Source organism: Ranitomeya imitator, chromosome 3 (assembly GCF_032444005.1).
Source record: "Ranitomeya imitator isolate aRanImi1 chromosome 3, aRanImi1.pri, whole genome shotgun sequence".
Lineage (NCBI taxonomy): Eukaryota > Metazoa > Chordata > Amphibia > Anura > Dendrobatidae > Ranitomeya > Ranitomeya imitator.
In genome coordinates this window covers 41,451,543-41,471,555 of record NC_091284.1, presented here as the reverse complement: position 1 = coordinate 41,471,555, position 20,013 = coordinate 41,451,543, and the positions used below count along the sequence as shown (strand labels likewise).

The 20,013-nt window shown below is 43.6% G+C and overlaps 1 protein-coding gene across 7 annotated transcripts in view; it reads left to right on the top strand.

Moving 5' to 3' along the window:
• The window catches only part of GRIK1 (glutamate ionotropic receptor kainate type subunit 1), a 376,723-nt gene that overhangs the window by 160,403 nt on the left and 196,307 nt on the right, over positions 1-20,013 (top strand). For all 7 annotated transcript variants that reach the window (XM_069760826.1, XM_069760823.1, XM_069760824.1 and 4 more), the window contains exon 4: positions 18,418-18,599. In XM_069760826.1, coding sequence (XP_069616927.1) covers positions 18,418-18,599 — 182 coding nt within the window. The remainder of the gene's footprint in view (positions 1-18,417; positions 18,600-20,013) is intronic.

Sequence of the window (20,013 nt, the reverse complement as noted above, 5' to 3'; positions counted from 1 at the left end):
CTCTAGATAATTCCGTCAGGGGTCTAGTTTTCAAAATGGGGTCACTTGTGGGGGATTTCCACTATCTCGGCACATTAAGGGCTTTCCAAACGTGACATTGCATGAGCAGACCATTTCATCAAAGTCTGCGCTCAAAACCGTCACTCCTTCCCTTTTGAGCCCTGCCATGCGCCTAAACAGTAGTTTTCCTCCACATATGGGGTATTGGCATACTTAGGAGAAATTACACACTAATTTTTGCAGTCTGTTTTCTCCTGTTATCCTTATGAAAAAGAATTGTTTGGAGGTAAAAGAACATTTTTGTGTAAAAATTTGTTTTTTTTTAATTTTCACGACTCAACGTGATAAATTTCAGTGAAGACCCTGGTGGTAAAAGGTGCTCACCACCTTGAAGCACCAGGTAGCCACCTCCACAGTAGGACTGCTATAGTCGCCACCTCCAGAGTTGCACTTCTACGGGAGCCAACTCCAGGGCTGGTCACCTACATTAGCCACCTCAAGGATTGGACTTCTACAGTAGCCGGCTCCAGGTTTGGACCTCTATGGTAGCCATCTCTAGGGTTGGCCCTCTAGGGTAACCACCTCCACCGTTGGACTTCTAGGGTTTCCACCTCCAGTGTTGAACTTCTAGGGTAGCTACCTCCATGGTTGGTCTTCTAGGGTTGCCACCTCCAGGGTTGCTCTGCTACAGTAGCCACCTTCAGGGCTAGACATCTAAGGTAGCCACCACCAGGGTTTTAATTCTACGGTAACCTCCAGCAGGGTTGTACTTCTATGGTAGCCACCTCCATGGTCGGACTTCTACAGTAGTTTTCTCTAGGGTCGCACTTCTACAGTAGTCACCTATAATAGTTGTCTCTGAAGAGACAACTTTTTTCTTTTTGGGGTGAACTGATTTGCAAACCTGATGAAGGTAACTTTCACTTGAAAACCTGACATATGAGGGACACATTCAACCCCAGAACCACCAGTTGGTCATCCCTAGGTTAAAGGAAGTTCTATTTCATCATTTGTTGTTCCATATGCAGACATTTTGCAGCGTGCTGGGGGTTTATTTGCTGAACTTTTGAATCTTAAGGTACCTTCACACTGAGCGACTTTAGAATGATATCGCTAGCGATCCGTGACGTTGCAGCGTCCTGGATAGCGATATTGTTGTGTTTGACACGCAGCAGCGATCAAGATCCTGCTGTGATATTGCTGGTCGGAGCTAGAAGGCCAGAACTTTATTTCGTCACTGGATCACCCGCTGACATCGCTGAATTGGCGTGTGTGACGCCGATTCAGCGATGTCTTCACTGGTAACCAGGGTAAACATTGGGTTACTAAGCGCAGGGCCGCGCTTAGTAACCCGATATTTACCCTGGTTACCATTGTAAATGTAAAAAAAAAAAACCACTACATACTTACATTCCGGTGTCTGTCGCGTCCCTCGCAGTCAGCTTCCCGCACTGTGAGCGCCGGCCGTAAAGCACAGCGGTGACGTCACCGCTGTGCTCTGCTTTACGGCCGGCCGGTGCTCACAGTCAGTGCGGGAAGCTGACTGCGAGGGACGCGACAGACACCGGAATGTAAGTATGTAGTGTTTTTTTTTTTTAGGTAACCAGGGTAAATATCGGGTTACTAAGCGCGGCCCTGCGCTTAGTAACCCGATGTTTACCTTGGTTACCCGGGGACTTCGGCATCGTTGGTCGCTGGAGAGCTGTCTGTGTGACAGCTCTCCAGTGACCACACAGCGACGCTGCAGCGATCGGCATCGTTGTCTATATCGCTGCAGCGTCGCTTAATGTGACGGTACCTTTACTTATACTGATAAACTACGCCTAGATTTCCTGGTCTCCACTCCTCCTTCTTGGGGTCCAGGTGTTCTGTACTGCTATTTTGAGTACTGCCGATTGCATGTTGATTCTGTATTGAGATGTTAATTTAGTTTATAAATGGCTGTGCTGCTTTGTACGCTCCCATAGGGAAGCAGTTTTCAGTTTCAGGGAACATGGTTAACCAAGAAAAAAGAAAAACGAAGGCGACCATCCATGAGATGAAGAGTGGAGGCCAAAATATTCTACAATTCCTCCTACGCAGGGCCGGATTTAAGAGGTGGGTGGCCCGGGGCCCATTTTGGAAGGAGGCCCATTTTTCAAGGTGCTGCAATATGTAATGCAAAAACACAAAATGAAACGAACGCAAGTTTATTTACAAAAATCATTTACGCAGAATAATTCAAGTAAAATCATTCATTTTTTACAATCTGGGCACTTTCCTTGCCTTTCGTGCTGCAAAATCACTAATGATGTCACCAAAGTCCAATTCATGCAGTATATCTGACCTTGTCAACCATTGAAGTCCTGAAAGGGCGTTAAAGATTAAAATATGTACATATGTATGTATATTGTAGAAATTTGGGCTGTCTATATCAAACACTGCTGCTGGGCTCTATATGTCAGAGGCTTCTGCTGGGTTCTATATGTCAGAGGCTTCTGATGGGCTGTATATGTATGAGAGGCTTCTGCTGGGCTGTATATGTATGAGAGGCTTCTGCTTGGCTGTATATGTATGAGAGGCTTCTGCTGGGCTGTATATGTATGAGAGGCTTCTGCTGGGCTGTATATGTATGAGAGGCTTCTGCTTGGCTGTATATATATGAGGGGCTTCTGCTGGGCTCTATATGTATGAGAGGCTTCTGCTGGGCTCTATATGTATGAGAGGCTTCTGCTGGGCTCTATATGTATGAGAGGCTTCTGCTGGGCTCTATATGTCAGAGACTTCTGCTGGGCTCTATATGTATGAGAGGCTTCTGCTGGGCTCTATATGTATGAGAGGCTTCTGCTGGGCTCTATATGTCAGAGGCTTCTGCTGGGCTCTATATGTATGAGAGGCTTCTGCTGGGCTGTATATGTATGAGGGGCTTCTGCTGGGCTGTATATGTATGAGGGGCTTCTGCTGGGCTGTATATGTATGAAAGGCTTCTGCTGGGCTGTATATGTATGAGAGGCTTCTGCTGGGCTGAATGTGTATGAGAGGCTTCTGCTGCGCTGTATATATATGAGGGGCTTCTGCTGGGCTCTATATGTCAGAGGCGTCTGGTGGGCTGTATATGTATGAGAGGCTTCTGCTGGGCTGTATATGTATGAGAGGCTTCTGCTGGGCTGTATATGTATGAGAGGCTTCTGCTGGGCTGAATGTGTATGAGAGGCTTCTGCTGCGCTGTATATATATGAGGGGCTTCTGCTGGGCTGTATATGTATGAGAGGCTTCTGCTGGGCTGAATATGTATGAGAGGCTTCTGCTGGGCTGTATATATAAGGTTTCTGCTGAGCTGTATATAGATATGAGGAGCTTCTGCTGGGCTGTATGTATATATATATATATATATATATATATATATATATATATATATATATATATATATATGAGAAGCGTCTGCTGGGCTGTATATGTATGAGAGGCTTCCGCTGGGCTCTATATGTCAGAGGCTTCTGCTGGGCTCTATATGTATGAGAGGCTTCTGCTGGGCCCTATATGTATGAGGATTCTACTGGGCTGTATATATATGAGGGGCTTCTGCTGAGCTATATATATATATATATATATATATATATAGCTCAGCAGAAGCAGATGCCATATATATATATATATATATATATATATATATATATATATATATATATATATGGCATCTGCTGGGCTGTATATATATGAGGGGCTGTTGCCGGGCTGTATATATCAGAGGCTGTTTACCTGTATATAGTATATATCAGAGGCTGTTGCTGTGCTGGGTGTATATGTATGAGGGGCTTCTGCTGGGCTGTATATATATATGAGTGGCTTCTGCTGGGCTGTATATATATATATGAGGGGCTTCTGTTGGGCTGTATATATATGAGTGGCTTCTGTTGGGCTGTATATATATATATATATATATATATATATATATATATATAGGGCTGTTGCTGGGCTGTATATATTAGAAGCTGCTGTTGGGCTGTATATATATGAGGGGCTTCTGCTGGGCTGTATATATATATATGAGGGGCTTCTGTTGGGCTGTATATATATGAGTGGCTTCTGTTGGGCTGTATATATATATATAGGGCTGTTGCTGGGCTGTATATATTAGAAGCTGCTGTTGGGCTGTATATATATGAGGGGCTGCTGATAACAGAGGCTGTTGCGGTGCTGGCTGTATATAGAATAGAGGCTGAGGGGCTGTATAAAGTGTATACACAGCACTATACTGTAAACAGGTCCACACTATATACATACAGTATACACAGACACACTGTAATGCAGGATATAGTGTGGACCTGTATATACAGTATGGTACTGTGTAGGACGGGAGCTGCAAGAAAGATAGACAGACAGACAGACACAGACACACACACAGACAAAGATCATACTCACCCACCGCGACACTGTGAAGACTGAACCACTTCACCTCTGGATCTTCAGTCCTGCCGCGCTCCGCGGTGGAGAATCCTCTTCTCGCGCCGACATCGTGGCTCCGCCTCCTTCCTCGAAGGTCGCTGCACAAACTCTCATCTGATCTAATCCGAGGGAGCGATCATGTAGCTGAATAGGGAGCGTCTCGAAGCTTCTGTTGGGATCGGAGAAGGCTGCCGCATGCCATAAGCTAAGCATTGGGTACAGGGAGGGTACTAAGGAAGTCTGGCTAGGCTAGCCTGGTCAGTGGATGGTGACGCAGGTCAGGTGCCATGACTGCCGCTCTGCGCTGGCCACTGAGATGTGGGACCATAGCCAGGTCCCTACACTTTCAATAGTTTCTCTTTTGTTAAATGATCCTTATCATTAGAAATGGCTCACAGGAAAGAGACATGTATTTTACATGTTTTAAGATATTTATCCCTATGTTGGTGGGAGGCCCCCACTTGGTGGGTGGCCCTGGGCCCAGGCCCCTTGGGCCCACCCCTAAATCCGGGCCTGCTCCTACAGATGTGGCCGGAATAAAGTATTATGTTATTTCCAACATCTTAAAACGATTTTTATTTCTTTGCAAAAATCTCCTACAGTTTTGTGCATACAGCTCTGTGCAGATCTGTGTGTCTCTATGGTAACAGATTACTCACAATCCTGCAGTACCAATTCCTGCCATCTGTCCCATAGTTTTGTAAACCAACATTTGGGACACTAGCAAGAAGCAGAGGACCGAAGGACGGAGTCAGTGTTGGTGCACAATTTACTGTATAACCACGACATATCATTCTGCATTAGGAGCTGCATGCACAAAACGGAAGGTGACCTTGAGCTCCAACTACTAACATAAGAACGTTACTGCGTCTCATAAGGGGCCTAAAATTACACGGAACTAAAGAAAGAAATAGAAACAAATGTTCCTCATACCCCATATATTGTAAATCAGAGGAGTCACCCTGCTACCTGTGTCTACCCATGTCTGGCACCCTCAGATGAGCACAACTTTACCAAAGATGTTAGTTTTATTGTATCTGGTGTTATGTCATTGTTCAGAAGAAGGAGGAGGTGAGCTGTGACATCACCTATTGTGAATGGTGGATCCTGTGTTATCTACTGTATATAGAGGTGTTATCAGTCATTGTACAGGAGGAGGAGGTGAGCTGTGACATCATCTATTGTGAATGGTGGATCCTGTGTTATCTACTGTATATAGAGGTGTTATCACTCATTGTACAGGAGGAGGAGAAAGTGAGCTGTGACATCACCTATTTTGAATGGTGCATCCTGTGTTATCTACTGTATATAGAGGTGTTATCAGCCATTGTACAGGAGGAGGAGGTGAGCTGTGACATCACCTATTGTGAATGGTGGATCCTGTGTTATCTACTGTATATAGAGGTGTTATCAGCCATTGTACAGGAGGAGGAGGTGAGCTGTGACATCACCTATTGTGAATGGTGGGTCCTGTGTTATCAGTCATTGTACAGGAGGAGGTGAGCTGTAACATCACCTATTGTGAATGGTGGATCCTGTGTTATCTACTGTATACAGAGATGTTATCAGTCATTGTACAGGAGGAGGAGGTGAGCTGTGACATCACCTATTGTGAATGGTGCATCCTGTGTTATCTACTGTATATAGAGGTGTTATCAGTCATTGTACAGGAGGAGGAGAAAGTGAGCTGTGACATCACCTATTGTGAATGGTGGGTCCTGTGTTATCTACTGTATATAGAGGTGTTATCAGTCATTGTACAGGAGGAGGTGAGCTGTGACATCACCTATTGTGAATGGTGGATCCTGTGTTATCTACTGTATATAGAGGTGTTAGCAGTCATTGTACAGGAGGAGGTGAGCTGTGACATCACCTATTGTGAATGGTGGATCCTGTGTTATCTACTGTATATAGAGGTGTTATCAGTCATTGTACAGGAGGAGGTGAGCTGTGACATCACCTATTGTGAATGGTGGATCCTGTGTTATCTACTGTATATAGAAGTGTTATCAGTCATTGTACAGGAGGAGGAGGTGAGCTGTGACACCACCTATTGTGAATGGTGGATCCTGTGTTATCTACTGTATACAGAGATGTTATCAGTCATTGTACAGGAGGAGGAGGTGAGCTGTGACATCACCTATTGTGAATGGTGCATCCTGTGTTATCTACTGTATATAGAGGAGTTATCAGTCATTGTACAGGAGGAGGAGGTGAGCTGTGACATCACCTATTGTGAATGGTGGATCCTGTGTTATCTACTGTATACAGAGATGTTATCAGTCATTGTACAGGAGGAGGAGGTGAGCTGTGACATCACCTATTGTGAATGGTGCATCCTGTTATGACCTGGTGGTCAGGAGCACCCGGAATGACCTGATAGTTAAACCTCATACAGGACGAGCTCTGGGATGTGGGAGCTCTACTGACCGCAAGCCCTAATCCTATCACACACGCTAGAAATAGCCGTGGAGCGCTCCTGACCAGACCTAGGCGCCTCGTCACAGCCTAAGAACTATCTAGCCCTAGAGATAGAAAATAAAGCCTACCTTGCCTCAGAGAAATTCCCCAAAGGTAAAGGAAGCCCCCCACATATATTGACTGTGAGTAAAGATGAAAGTCACAAACCCAGAAATGAAACAGGTTTCAGCAAAGGGAGGCCAGACTTACTAAATAGACACAGGATAGGAAAGGTAACTTTGCGATCAGCACAAAAACCTACAAAAGACCACGCAGAGTGTGCAAAAAGGACCTCCGCACCGACTCACGGTGCGGAGGGGCCACTTTGCATCCCAGAGCTTCCAGCTAGCAAGACAAAATCATGATAACCAGCTGGACAAGAAAACAATGAACAAATAATGACTATCAGGAACTTAGCTTCTGCAGGAGAAGGCAGGTCACCAGAGAGATCCAGGAGCGAACTGAACCAATGCAAAAACATTGACAGCTGGCATGGAGTAACGATCTGAGAGGAGTTAAATAGAGCAGCCAACCAAAGGATAAATTACATCACCTGTGTAAGGAACCTCAGAAGCAGCAGCTTCACTCATAGCCACCAGAGGGAGCCCATAGACAGAACTCGCCGAAGTACCATTCACGACCACATGAGGGAGTTCGACAACAGAATTCACAACAGCATCCTGTGTTATCTACTGTATATAGAGGTGTTATCAGTCATTGTACAGGAGGAGGAGGTGAGCTGTGACATCACCTATTGTGAATGGTTGATCCCGTGTTATCTACTGTATATAGAGGAGTTATCAGTCATTGTACAGGGGGAGGAGGTGAGCTGTGACATCACCTATTGTGAATGGTGGATCCTGTGTTATCTACTGTATATAGAGATGTTATCAGTCATTGTATAGGAGGAGGTGGTGAGCTGTGACATCACCTATTGTGAATGGTGCATCCTGTGTTATCTGGTGTATATAGATGTGTTATCAGTCATTGTACAGGAGGAGGAGGTGAGCTGTGACATCACCCATTGTGAATGCTGGATGCTGTGTTATCTACTGTATATAGGGGTTTTATCAGTCATTGTACAGGAGGAGGAGGTGAGCTGTGACATCACCTATTGTGAATGGTGCATCCTGTGTTATCTACTGTATATAGAGGTGTTATCAGTCATTGTACAGGAGGAGGAGGTGAGCTGTGACATCACCTATTGTGAATGGTGCATCCTGTGTTATCTACTGTATATAGAGGTGTTATCAGTCATTGTACAGGAGGAGGAGGTGAGCTGTGATATCACCTATTGTGAATGGTGGATCCTGTGTTATCTACTGTATATAGAGGTGTTATCAGTCATTGTACAGGAGGAGGAGGTGAGCTGTGACATCACCTATTGTGAATGGTGCATCCTGTGTTATCTACTGTATATAGAGGTGTTATCAGTCATTGTACAGGAGGAGGAGGAGGTGAGCTGTGATATCACCTATTGTGAATGGTGGATCCTGTGTTATCTACTGTATATAGCGGTGTTATCAGTTATTGTACAGGAGGAGGAGGTGAGCTGTGACATCTCCTATTGTGAATGGTGATCTTGTAAATAGAGATGTATTCAATCATTGTACAGGAGGGAGAGACAATTGCGACTTTTTTCTAGCAATTTCTGGGTAATCTTGGGCTAAAAAGGGACTTGGTTCTGTTCAATTTGTGAATCTTTCTCTGTAGCTTTTTGGCCTAAATGTTCCTATTCTCCCATCATCAATGTTCAGTTGGTTAATAAACGCGTTTCTGGTTTCCCTTGGCGAAGTCTGAGATGATGGAGACACTGGAAGTCGTACTTGTGTCAGTCGGCCAATTCCTGTGCCAAATGAGAGGGTTTTGATTGGACCACCTTAACTAATTTTGTGTGATCATTAGTGACAGAGACTCCTTTTTTAGGCCATAATTCGGGCATCACAGGAGGCGCTGGACTCCAGATAGGGTTAAATCAGATCCAGCAGGTCAAAGGCGGCTGCGGGGGTGTCCGCCAAATCTAGCATTACACAAATGTATTTGTCACACGTTTCCATCCAGAAATCAATATCTCTCCATCTTTTCCAGCTGGAGGCCAATATAGTAAATTACTTTTGCAATTCCTTGTTTGGACGCCTCCCCGGACTGAATCCTTCAGTCATAGCCGTAATCCTCCTTCACAACAGGGGCCATTATGCAGGACATTTAGGCAAAGTCTAATGGCTCGTGCAATCAGTGGCTTTGATCTCTCGAATGCTCTCAGGAAAGCATTTCAAGCGTTGCAGAACTTTATAGACAGAAGATGAAATCTGCCCGATACCTCATGAAGTGCTCTCGTGGATAACCCGCCCGTTATTATCATCCAGGAATGAATTACAGCTAATCACGGTAACAAATGTTTACCGATGGCCCTATGCGAGGTCAGTCATAGGATCATACTAATTATGCCACGTACTGCACGTGGGTTTCACATAGGGTGGTTAAGGGGTTAATGACGACGTTGCTGGTAATGTATAACGTGGGCAGATCAACTGGTTTCCCTTGAAGAAAGAAGATAATCACAGACCAAATCAGTCACCGTCCCTACACAAACCATAAAGACCCCCCCCCCCCATACTAATTAAAGTCGGCCAAACTCAGGAGTCGGCCAACCATCTACTGTGTATGGGGCTACTGACACTCCCCTAAGGGGGACACAAGAATCCGGCGGCTGTCTTCACAGAGTTTCATTAATCCATACAAACTTCTGGGTCATAAATGGGTCTGTGTCACCGGTCCATAATACTCGATTCACGTCCTACTCTCATCCGTTTTACGGATCAGATTCGGAGATTAAAGTTTATAGGAATCTGTTAAATATGGAAAAAACACGAAAGAAAAACTTCTAACTTCCATGTTACAGGGTTACTACAATAGAGAAGAGCCATAAGACTGCAGTGTCTGATTGCTCCTACTCCTGCGCTGAAAAGAGGCACTTCTCCTTCTTTTCAAATGGTATTTCTTTTGGCAGAACAGGGGTTAATCATCCATGTTGGGAGCTCTGGGAGTCAGAGCTCTCAGCTGAGCTTGGTAAGCCACTGACATCCCCTTTATTATCTGGGTCCAGATTGAAACCCATGTCAGAGCTAGCTTATGCTGCATGGCTGGGAGGAGAGGTGTTTATATGAGGAGTGGTTTGTAAGTGTGATAATTCCCTTCCCTCCTCTTACTTTGGTTATTTCCCTGTCCTCCACTCCCCGATGCATTCCTCTGTTATATGTGAGTGAATATTTGTATGCCTGGTGTTTTCAGTTTATCCTTGTTTGTGTAGCCTTGTTTGTCAGGTTAGTGTACTGCAGTGCACAGCAGCTCCCTCTTCCTTAGTTTGGGAAGAGAACTGACAGAGGGCTGATTCAGGAGATGAGGCAAGGGTGGTGGTCCCGTCATCTTCACCTTCAGAAGTATCCCAGCGAATAGAACGAGCTAGGGCACCCCCTAGAGGTAGGGATAGGGAAGGAGCCCCTGGTCCCAGGTCACCTAATAGCTGGGTTGTGACATTCCATCTTCCATCCAAGTTTCATCGGTTTTTCACTAATTCACTGTTTAAAAGGAGCAAATCCAAAGTGACCAGTTTTTGCTCTTATTTTATTCTCTCTGTTCCCCTGAGTATTTTTTTTTTCTTTTAAATACACCATACATTTCCAGAGAAACAGTATGTACGTTTTTATTTAGTGCAGATTTTTATGGTCTTTACTAAGGGGGCGTGACTCAAAGGGAAATAATTCAAAGAAGTCTAAAGACACGCCCCCGAGGATCCTGTGAGCCATGCTAGTTGGTAAAGACCATAAAGATTAGTTCTAAAAAAAAATGCCCCAAAAATCAGGGGAGCAGCAGGAATAAAATAGGTTGAAAGTGGCCAGTTTTTACTCTTAATGACAGGTCCTCTTTAAGAGTCAACGCAGCAGGATCAGGAAGTCTTCATTCTCCAGTTTTTAAAAATAGAAGAGGAAAAAGCAGCCTGGACAGGGGCAGGCACATCTTTGGTGGAACCTGTGCGGTTGCACAGGGGCCGACTGCCACCTCCAAAGCAGACGGAATGAGTTAGGATGAGTTATTGGACTGTCACATATACTGTTCTTGCACAGGGGCCTCTTCTGTCTGTGTCCACCGCTGAACCTGGATACAAAAGGGAGGCAAAATGGATGTCATGTGAGAGAAAAATGGTCCCTTTTATATGGATGAAAAATAGACAACTATGTGTGAATGTGTCAGTGTAGCCTAACTTGATAATGTGTCATGGGATAGCACTTTTTTCACCTCTGTGGCACTAACCTAACTGTGGGCTAGGTCATGATGATCAAGCGCATGTGCCACACTCTGTCATGCTGCGCACACTTTACACTCTGTCATCCTGCACATGTCCCAAAATCTGTCGTCCTGTGCATGCACCGCAATGTGTCATTCGACGTATGCATCACACTTGGGCACCCTGAGCACAAGCCACACTTTGTTACCATGCCCGTGTTTCACTATTCAGCGCTTCACACATGTTTCATATCCTGTCACCCTGTGCACGCTCCACACTCTGCTGTCCTTTACACATGCCACACTCTGTCACCCTGCACACGCTCCACACTCTACCGCCTTTTGCACATGCCACACTCTGCTGTCCTTTGCACACGCCACACTCTGTCACCCTGCGCACGCTCCACACTCTACCGCCTTTTGCACATGCCACACTCTGCTGCTCTGCGCATGCAACACACTATGCCGCCTTTTGCACATGCCACACTCTGTTGCTCTGCGCACGCTCCACACTCTGCCGTCCTTTGGACATGCCACACTCCGCTGCTCTGTGCACACTCCACAGTCTGCGCACGCTCCACACTCTGCTGCCTTTTCCACATGCCACACTCTGCCGCCCTGCACACGCTCCACACTCTGCCACCTTTTGCACGTGCCACACTCTGCTGCCCTTTGCACATGCCACACTCTGCTGCCCTGCGCACGCTCCCCATGTCGCCCAGTACATGCGCCACATTCTGGTGCCCGCATTAGTTCTTGTTTTGGTGCCCACTGCTAAACATAGACTTTTTCTGTATCTACTGACTTCATCCCATCCCCTTGATACTTCCAGTATGTCCACATCTGGCGGCCACCAGCAATCCCACATGAATTTGAAAGTGAAACGTGTTTTTTTTTTCCCCGCATTATTGATCTGTTCCTATATAGGTTGAGCTTTACTCCATCCTGTTGACCGCACAGTATAAGTCATCTCTGAACTCCGGTATTTTGATATATCATGATGACCTGTGCACTGTATGGGCACTTCTTTTTGCGTTAATTTGCCTAAACTTTGCCGTAGCAGCACGTGAATGGCCCTATCATCCGGTGCTATCATCCTGGCGCTAATCACCATTACAGTCTGGGGGTCCTAATGAAAGTCGCCATAACAAATTTTTGTAACTACGAAAATATGAAAAATAATGCATAAGTTTGGTGTCATCATAATCAACAAAACCCAAAAATCAAATGGCAGAATTGCTGTTTTTGTTTTTTGTTTTCCACCATTTCTCCGCACTTGAAACCCCTTCACCACCCTAGATGATGAAAAATAATAGGTAACAATGGAAATATCCATAGTGCTTGAGTTTGCCGCTATAAACGGTAGTTTGGGTAATTATTTTGTTGTATATCTTTTTGGCTAGGGATCCTGTAGCTGCTCATGTTTTGTATCAGAGTTTTTTCTGATGCACAGAATTTCAGGAGCGATCCGTCCTCCTCTGGCAATTACAGAGATAAAAGCTCATCATTTGCATACATAAGATATATTTTTAGTGATTTGCATAATACGAGCATTTTGTAAATACACCTGCTTGGTGACTTGCCTTTTTCCTTTTTTTCCCTCTATGGCAGATTATCCCAATGTCTGATGCCATCAATTCATGAAGAAGTACTTTTCCACAAAGTGCATCATTTCATGCCGACTGCTGCAACAGAATCCGAGTTAATAGATTTCATGGCGATTCTGATGTCGGTACTTACTACCAGCTGAAGCGTAAATTGGTGCCTGGAGATGGGAAAATATTGCTAGATGCACTGGAGGGAATACTTTTGCTTAAAATCTGCATTTTATAGTCCCATCCAGATTTCCGTGTTTGTAAACAGAGCATGTGAAAATCTTCCGAAATACAGTGCAGGCCAAAAGTTTAGACACACCTTCTCATTTAAAGATTTTTCCGTATTTTCATGACTATGAAAATTGTAAATTCACACTGAAGGCATCAAAACTATGAATTAACACATGTGGAATTATATACTTAACAAAAAAGTGTGAAACAAGTGAAAATATGTCTTATATTCTAGGTTCTTCAAAGTAGCCACCTTTTGCTTTGATGACTGCTTTGCATACTCTTGGCATTCTCTTGATGACCTTCAAGAGGTAGTCACCGGAAATGGTTTTCACTTCACAGGTGTGCCCTGTCAGGTTTAATAAGTGGGATTCCTTGCCTTATAAATGGTGTTGGGACCATCAGTTGTGTTGAGCAGAAGTCTGGTGGATACACAGCTGATAGTCCTACTGAATAGACTGTTAGAATTTGTATTACGGCAAGAAAAAAGCAGCTAAGTAAAGAAAAACGAGTGGCCATCATTACTTTAAGAAATGAAGGTCAGTCAGTCTGATAAATTGGGCAAACTTTGAAAGTGTCCCCAAGTGCAGTTGCAAAAACCATCAAGCGCTACAAAGAAACTGGCTTACATGAGGACCGCCCCAGGAAAGGAAGACCAAGAGTCACCTCTGCTTCTGAGGATAAGTTTATCCGAGTCACCAGCCTCAGAAATCGCAGGTTAACAGCAGCTCAGATTAGAGATCAGGTCAATGCCACACACAGTTCTAGCAGCAGACACATCTCTACAACAACTGTTAAGAGGAGACTTTGTGCAGCAGGCCTTCATGGTAAAATAGCTGCTTGGAAACCACTGCTAAGGACAGGCAACAAGCAGAAGAAACTTGCTTGGGCTAAAGAACACAAGGAATGGACATTAGACCAGTGGAAATCTGTGCTTTGGTCTGATGAGTCCAAATTTGTGATCTTTGGTTCCAACCACCGTGTCTTTGTGCGATGCAGAAAAGGTGAATGGATGGACTCTACATGCCTGGTTCCCACTGTGAAGCATGGAGGAGGAGGTGTGATGGTGTGGGGGTGCTTTGCTGGTGACACTGTTGGGGATTTATTCAAAATTGAAGGCATACTGAACCAGCATGGCTACCACAACATCTTGCAGCGGAATGCTATTCCATCCGGTTTCCGTTTAGTTGGACCATCATTTATTTTGCAACAGGACAATGACCCCAAACACACCTCCAGGCTGTGTAAGGGCAATTTGACCCAGAAGGAGAGTGATGGGGTGCTACGCCAGATGACCTGGCCTCCACAGTCACCAGACCTGAATCCAATCGAGATGGTTTGAGGTGAGCTGGACCGCAGAGTGAAGGTAAAAGGGCCAACAAGTGCTAAGCATCTCTGGGAACTCCTTCAAGATTGTTGGAAGACCATTCCCGGTGACTACCTCTTGAAGCTCATCAAGAGAATGCTAAGAGTGTGCAAAGCAGTCATCAAAGCAAAAGGTGGCTACTTTGAAGAACCTAGACTATAAGACATAATTTCAGTTGTTTCACACTTTTTTGTTAAGTATATAATTCCACGTGTGTTAATTCATAGTTTTGATGCCTTCAGTGTGAATTTACAATTTTCATAGTCATGAAAATACAGAAAAATCTTTAAATGAGAAGGTGTGTCCAAACTTTTGGTCTGTACTGTATATTTAACAGGTCACTGGCATTTTTACAAACTTTTACCTAATTTAATAGAACAAGTTAATAAAGTAAACTTTGTATTTTATCTTATGGAGAAATTTTCTTTTTCTTTTCTCCATTTGAGCCGCTTCTTTTCTTCTTCTCGCTTTCCAAACTCAAATCTGAAAAAAAGCTAAAATCCATCATAATGGAAACAAGACACACTGTCGGCTCACTGAGGTATCAAATTACAGCTGCCTGATGAAGACTGTGGAGGGGGAAGGTTGGGAGGAGGAGGGTGACAAAGCAGGCAGAGGGAGACACAGACAGATCATGCTTCAGCTTTCTAGTAAGTATTTATCTTTCCCCATTAATTAACTAATAAGGTATCCGATTACAGATGCCATATGGAAGTCTATAATGAGGGGAGGTTGGGAGGAGGCAGGTGACAAAGCAGGCAGAGGGAGACACAGAGAGATCATGCTGCAGCTTTCTGGTAAATGTTGATCTCACCTCATAATTGAATTTAAAATATGTCAGATTAGATCGGCTCATTGAAGTCTGTGCAGAGGAAAGTTTGGGAGAAGCAGGCAGAGGGAGACAAAGACAGATCATGCTGTGACTTTCTAGTAAGTGTTTATCTCTCCCCATAAATGAATTAAAAAGGTATCAATTCTTAATCCAGGGCTTCTTTACTAAAACAATTTCATACCCCTAATAGAAAGTACCGTATAAAGTCGCTTCTAAAAACATACGACCCCTCTTATCCTGGTTGGGTAGGAGGAAAAATATAATTAAAACCTATATATACCTACTAAAATGTTGTTCGTTTTAAATATGCTTCCTGTATACCTCACTCCTTTATTCTTTTCCTCAGTTAAGCATATCATCACTTAATATATCTGGAAATTCAAAATCAAGACATCCATATAAACTTCTCTCCCAGACAAGGTGGCAGAGGGGGTGTCCTTGGGAAGAACCCTCACAAGTACCGTATATCTGGACGGGGACGATGCCTCCCTCTGAGGACTATTGTGCTATCATTACCTACGGCCTTAATCATTGAACGATTGATAGAAAAATTATTTTCCCCGACTTCGACTCCTTCAGCACAAGCTCCTATGTCTATACTATAATGTATTTTCTAGACCCTAAATACTAGGACCCATTCAATCTATGGTCCGGCTTACCCAATTATATCATTTCTCACTTCCTAACCAATAAAATACCTATGACAGACTCCTGGCTGAACAAAGCTACTCGCGGCCCTTGTCATTTTCTATAACGAGATCACAAATTTCAAATTAAAATTCTCAATTGTTAGAGATTGGTCATGGCTCAAAGTGCTCCTCAAATTCTCATGTCCCGTACCTAAAGGGATATCTAAGGTATACAACCATTTGAAGTTCTCATTATCCTCACACAAACCAACTTTGGTGATCTCTTGGGAAAAAAGAACTAAGTATATCCTGATTAGTGATGAGCGGACGTGCTGGGTGAAGCATGCTCCGAGCATGCTTCGGTGCTAACCGAGTGACTATGGCATGTTCGAATAATATATTCGAGTCAACGCAGTTGAATGTCTTGTGGTTGTTAGACAGGGGCAATACATGGCAAGATTGTCGGATGACATCTTATCTGACATGTTCACTCATCACTAGTCTTATACTGAAGTGGAGGGACTCTATTCTTTCTAACTCCCACGGTTTCTTCAGATGAATACTCTTACGAGAAAATTCATATAAAATCCAGTCCCATTGATAAGGAACACCAGAACTTTTCCACCATTTTGATTTGTCGTAGACTAACTTATGCTGGAGATGCAAAACCCACAGAGACACTCTTTTCCATATCATTTGGTTTGCGCTAAAATAAAACTACTTTGGGAGGAGATAGAGTCAACTTTACGTAAATTAGGCGTAAGTAATCATACTCTAACCCCGGCAGAGGTCTTACCATCTTGTCCATCTAATCATTTCAATCTTAAAACACATGGTCTAGTGGCACTGCTGCTAGGAGCCGCTAAACACCTGATTCCCCTCCACTAGAAACCAGAAACATCCGCCAATCACGTTGAATGGAAACTAAAAGTCAACTTGATTTGCCGCTTTGAGGAACTCGCCAGTTGGGAGAATCACACACCTCAATCTAAGTATTCTATTTACTTGCCTTCTCAACAGACTTATCATGCAGCTATGTAACACCTTCCACCTGCTTTTTCCCCCTACTTGCACAGATGTGTCAGATGCTACAGGTAGACGCTCTGCATCTGGCTATAGATAGTCTCTGCGTTTGGCATTGCTGACACCTTCTTAATCCTTCTGACGTTTGGACCCAGTGGAAACCTCCCTTCGTCTCTAGCTGACACACCTGGACCTGGGTGTTTATAGACTCCCAGTCTGTTTCAGTGAGCCGCCGGTAATATTCACATTTTCTCCTTCTGAAGGCTTGGAGTTTTATCACTTGGCTTACTTTTTCTCCGGTTCTGTTGGAGGATGTTTAGTGTTTTCTCTCTAGAATGCAGACTAGCTAAGTTGCTTCCCCCTTGTTTGTCGCCCTTCTTGTCTTTAGTGTACAGTGGGGACTGACCAGTGTCACCCCCCTTTCCCTATTCAGGGTCTAGCTCTAGGGATATGCAGGGCTTAGATTCCTGCTCGGCGATTTTTGTGGAACCAATATATGGATGGTAGGGGAGACAGGGCGCTATTATATCTACCTCGGAGTCTCCACTCCCCTTTTCCCTAGTGTTTGAGCTTCCTTTCCCTCTTCCCCTCGCGTTGCACTGTGCTGGACACCTACGCATATAACATATTACTAATTTATTTTGTTATTGTATTTTAGTTACTTTTGGTGACAATGTTATGTAATAATAATCAATGTGTTACGCTTACTGGTCACCCTGTTGGGTATTTACTAAGGTTTATAAATAAAACTAATGAATGGTTAAAAAAAAATTTACATCAGGTTACAGTTACCTATTGAAGTCTGTACTGAGGGGATGTTGGGAGGAAAATGACAAAGCAAGCAGAGAGACACAGGCAGATCATGCTGCAACTTTCTAGTAAGTGATTTATCTCACCCTATAAATGAATTAATAGTTAAACTGCTCAGTACTGGTGTATAATGTCCTCCACGTTGCAACTGCTTTTTTGTACATGCACTACACATTCAGGAGAGCAGGAGTCTCTCATGTCTGGGTATGAGAGACCTAAAAGCAGCTAGTCTTCCCCACTAGCCCAGAGACAACTGAAAATCGGAGATAACACTTACAGGAGGGTTAAACGGCACAATACAAGTAATATAATGGCCTGAAATATTGTTACTTCCCCTGTACGCACACTACAGCTTATTCTGAAAAGTCACCTGAAATGATAGGCAGACTTTACAGCAAATACGAGGTTTGTGGCCTACAGGAAAGAAAGCGATTTCTTATTATGTCCACTCTAAATGAGCCGAGGATGGAAAAAAAAATCACCTACTCACCTACCGGACTCTGAAGACGACATTGTGCCCCTCGCCTGGCTTTTTCTTCTGGCTTATGTTGACCATTTCAACCAGTCAGCGGTCGCTGATGGGTTGCAGCGTTCACATTCCGTCCAAGCATCATTTTAAAGATAGGATAGATAAAAACTTTTCGAAGCTACTTTTAAACAAAGGCGGCTAATCAGTTTTACGGAGCTGTCGGGGAGATCTTTACTATCCAGTTGAAGGAGTTTTATCGTTCGACTAATTTCACGTCTTCCTTTCTCCCTCAGGTTTAATTCGCCTACAAGAACTCATCAAGGCTCCATCAAGATTCAACATCAAAATAAAAATCCGCCAATTACCCTCAGGAAACAAGGACGCTCGGCCTCTGCTCAAAGAGATGAAGAAAGCCAAGGAATTTTATGTGATATTTGATTGCTCGCACGAAACCGCGGCCGAGATTCTCAAACAGGTAGAAGAGTTCTATTTTATTTTCATTTTCTTCAAAGCGACCGTTCTGCTTCCATATAGTAGATCAAGCGCGAGACGCAGCGACGTCTTTAACCATCGCTGTATCTGTGATGTACGGAGAAAATCACTTTCAATTCCTTCACTGCAATAGCCAGCACCCGTTATTTTTCGATTGCTCCCTGTGAATTCTATCCAAGACAGGGGGGCAGAATGTAATACTGGAATTTATTAATTATTTATTACATTTTTTTTTTTTTTTAGCAAAGCAAAGTTCCTTTAAACTTTCGCAAGTTTATTATTGCAGAGTAGAAATGATACATTGTTCCTCCTTTTGCTAAAATTTGGCTCATGATTCCAATTTTTAATTATACAAACATTTTCGTGACATTCTAGAAAAACTCTTGACATAGTAACCACCGGTGGATACATATTGCAGAAACAACTCTCGGCAGAGTATCAGAAAACTGTGTTTTTTGCAGCTGATTATTTCACACCACAAACTTAGAGGACATGTTGGTGACTGTTGGAATAGGCCGGATGAATCTCCAGGACCCCCCCCTTCCCCCTCTATTGAAATGCAGGGGGACTGAAATTCTGGCTTTGCATTCTGGCAATTTAGCAAGAGCTTTAGTTATTAATGATTACTAATTCAAACCTAGTAATTGTATTCGAAATAATCAATTCTAATGAAAAATGTGACTCTTGCACAGAGTTATGGCTCATACACAGAGCGGAGCCCGGAGCATGTAACCTAAGGAGACATTCTCTAGAGATCTCACCATATCTCCCTACATAAAGCCTGACCACAAGGAAGAAACAAATCATGAAAGCAAGGAGAGATCTTGGAAACCCTGAGGAATTAATAAAGAAACTATTCAGAACAGGGTGCTGAAACCAGAATACTCCTTAAAGGGAACCTGTCAAAACAATTGTATTAATTAAACTAGTGATAGGACTGAATAGGTCATAAAACCGCAAAAAAAATGATACCTTTCTTGTAGCAATCTGATGTGCCAGCGTTGAGAAATCAAGTTTTGAAACAAGATATAAATTATCCTAGAAGTTCTTTGAGGGGGCGTGTCAGTATGCTTAGTGGTCATGGACACGCCTCCCTATGCACTTCCTGGTTAATTTGCTTGAGGCTTCAAAGCTTGATTTCTCAGCACTCGTACATCGGATTGCTACAAGACAGGTATCATTTTTGTTCTTTTTCTACAACCTTTTCAGCCACACCACTAATTTGATTGGTAAAATTGTCGCAATTTGTTCCCTTTAAGTACAATAGACCATATATCCTATATATTATAGACTATATCCTAGCCAGAGAGTAGAGTGATGGCCGAGACAGAAGGAGCACAGCAAGGCAAAGTTATAACAGGGATTGGGGCTTTTGGTGGTTTTATGTCTTAATCCCC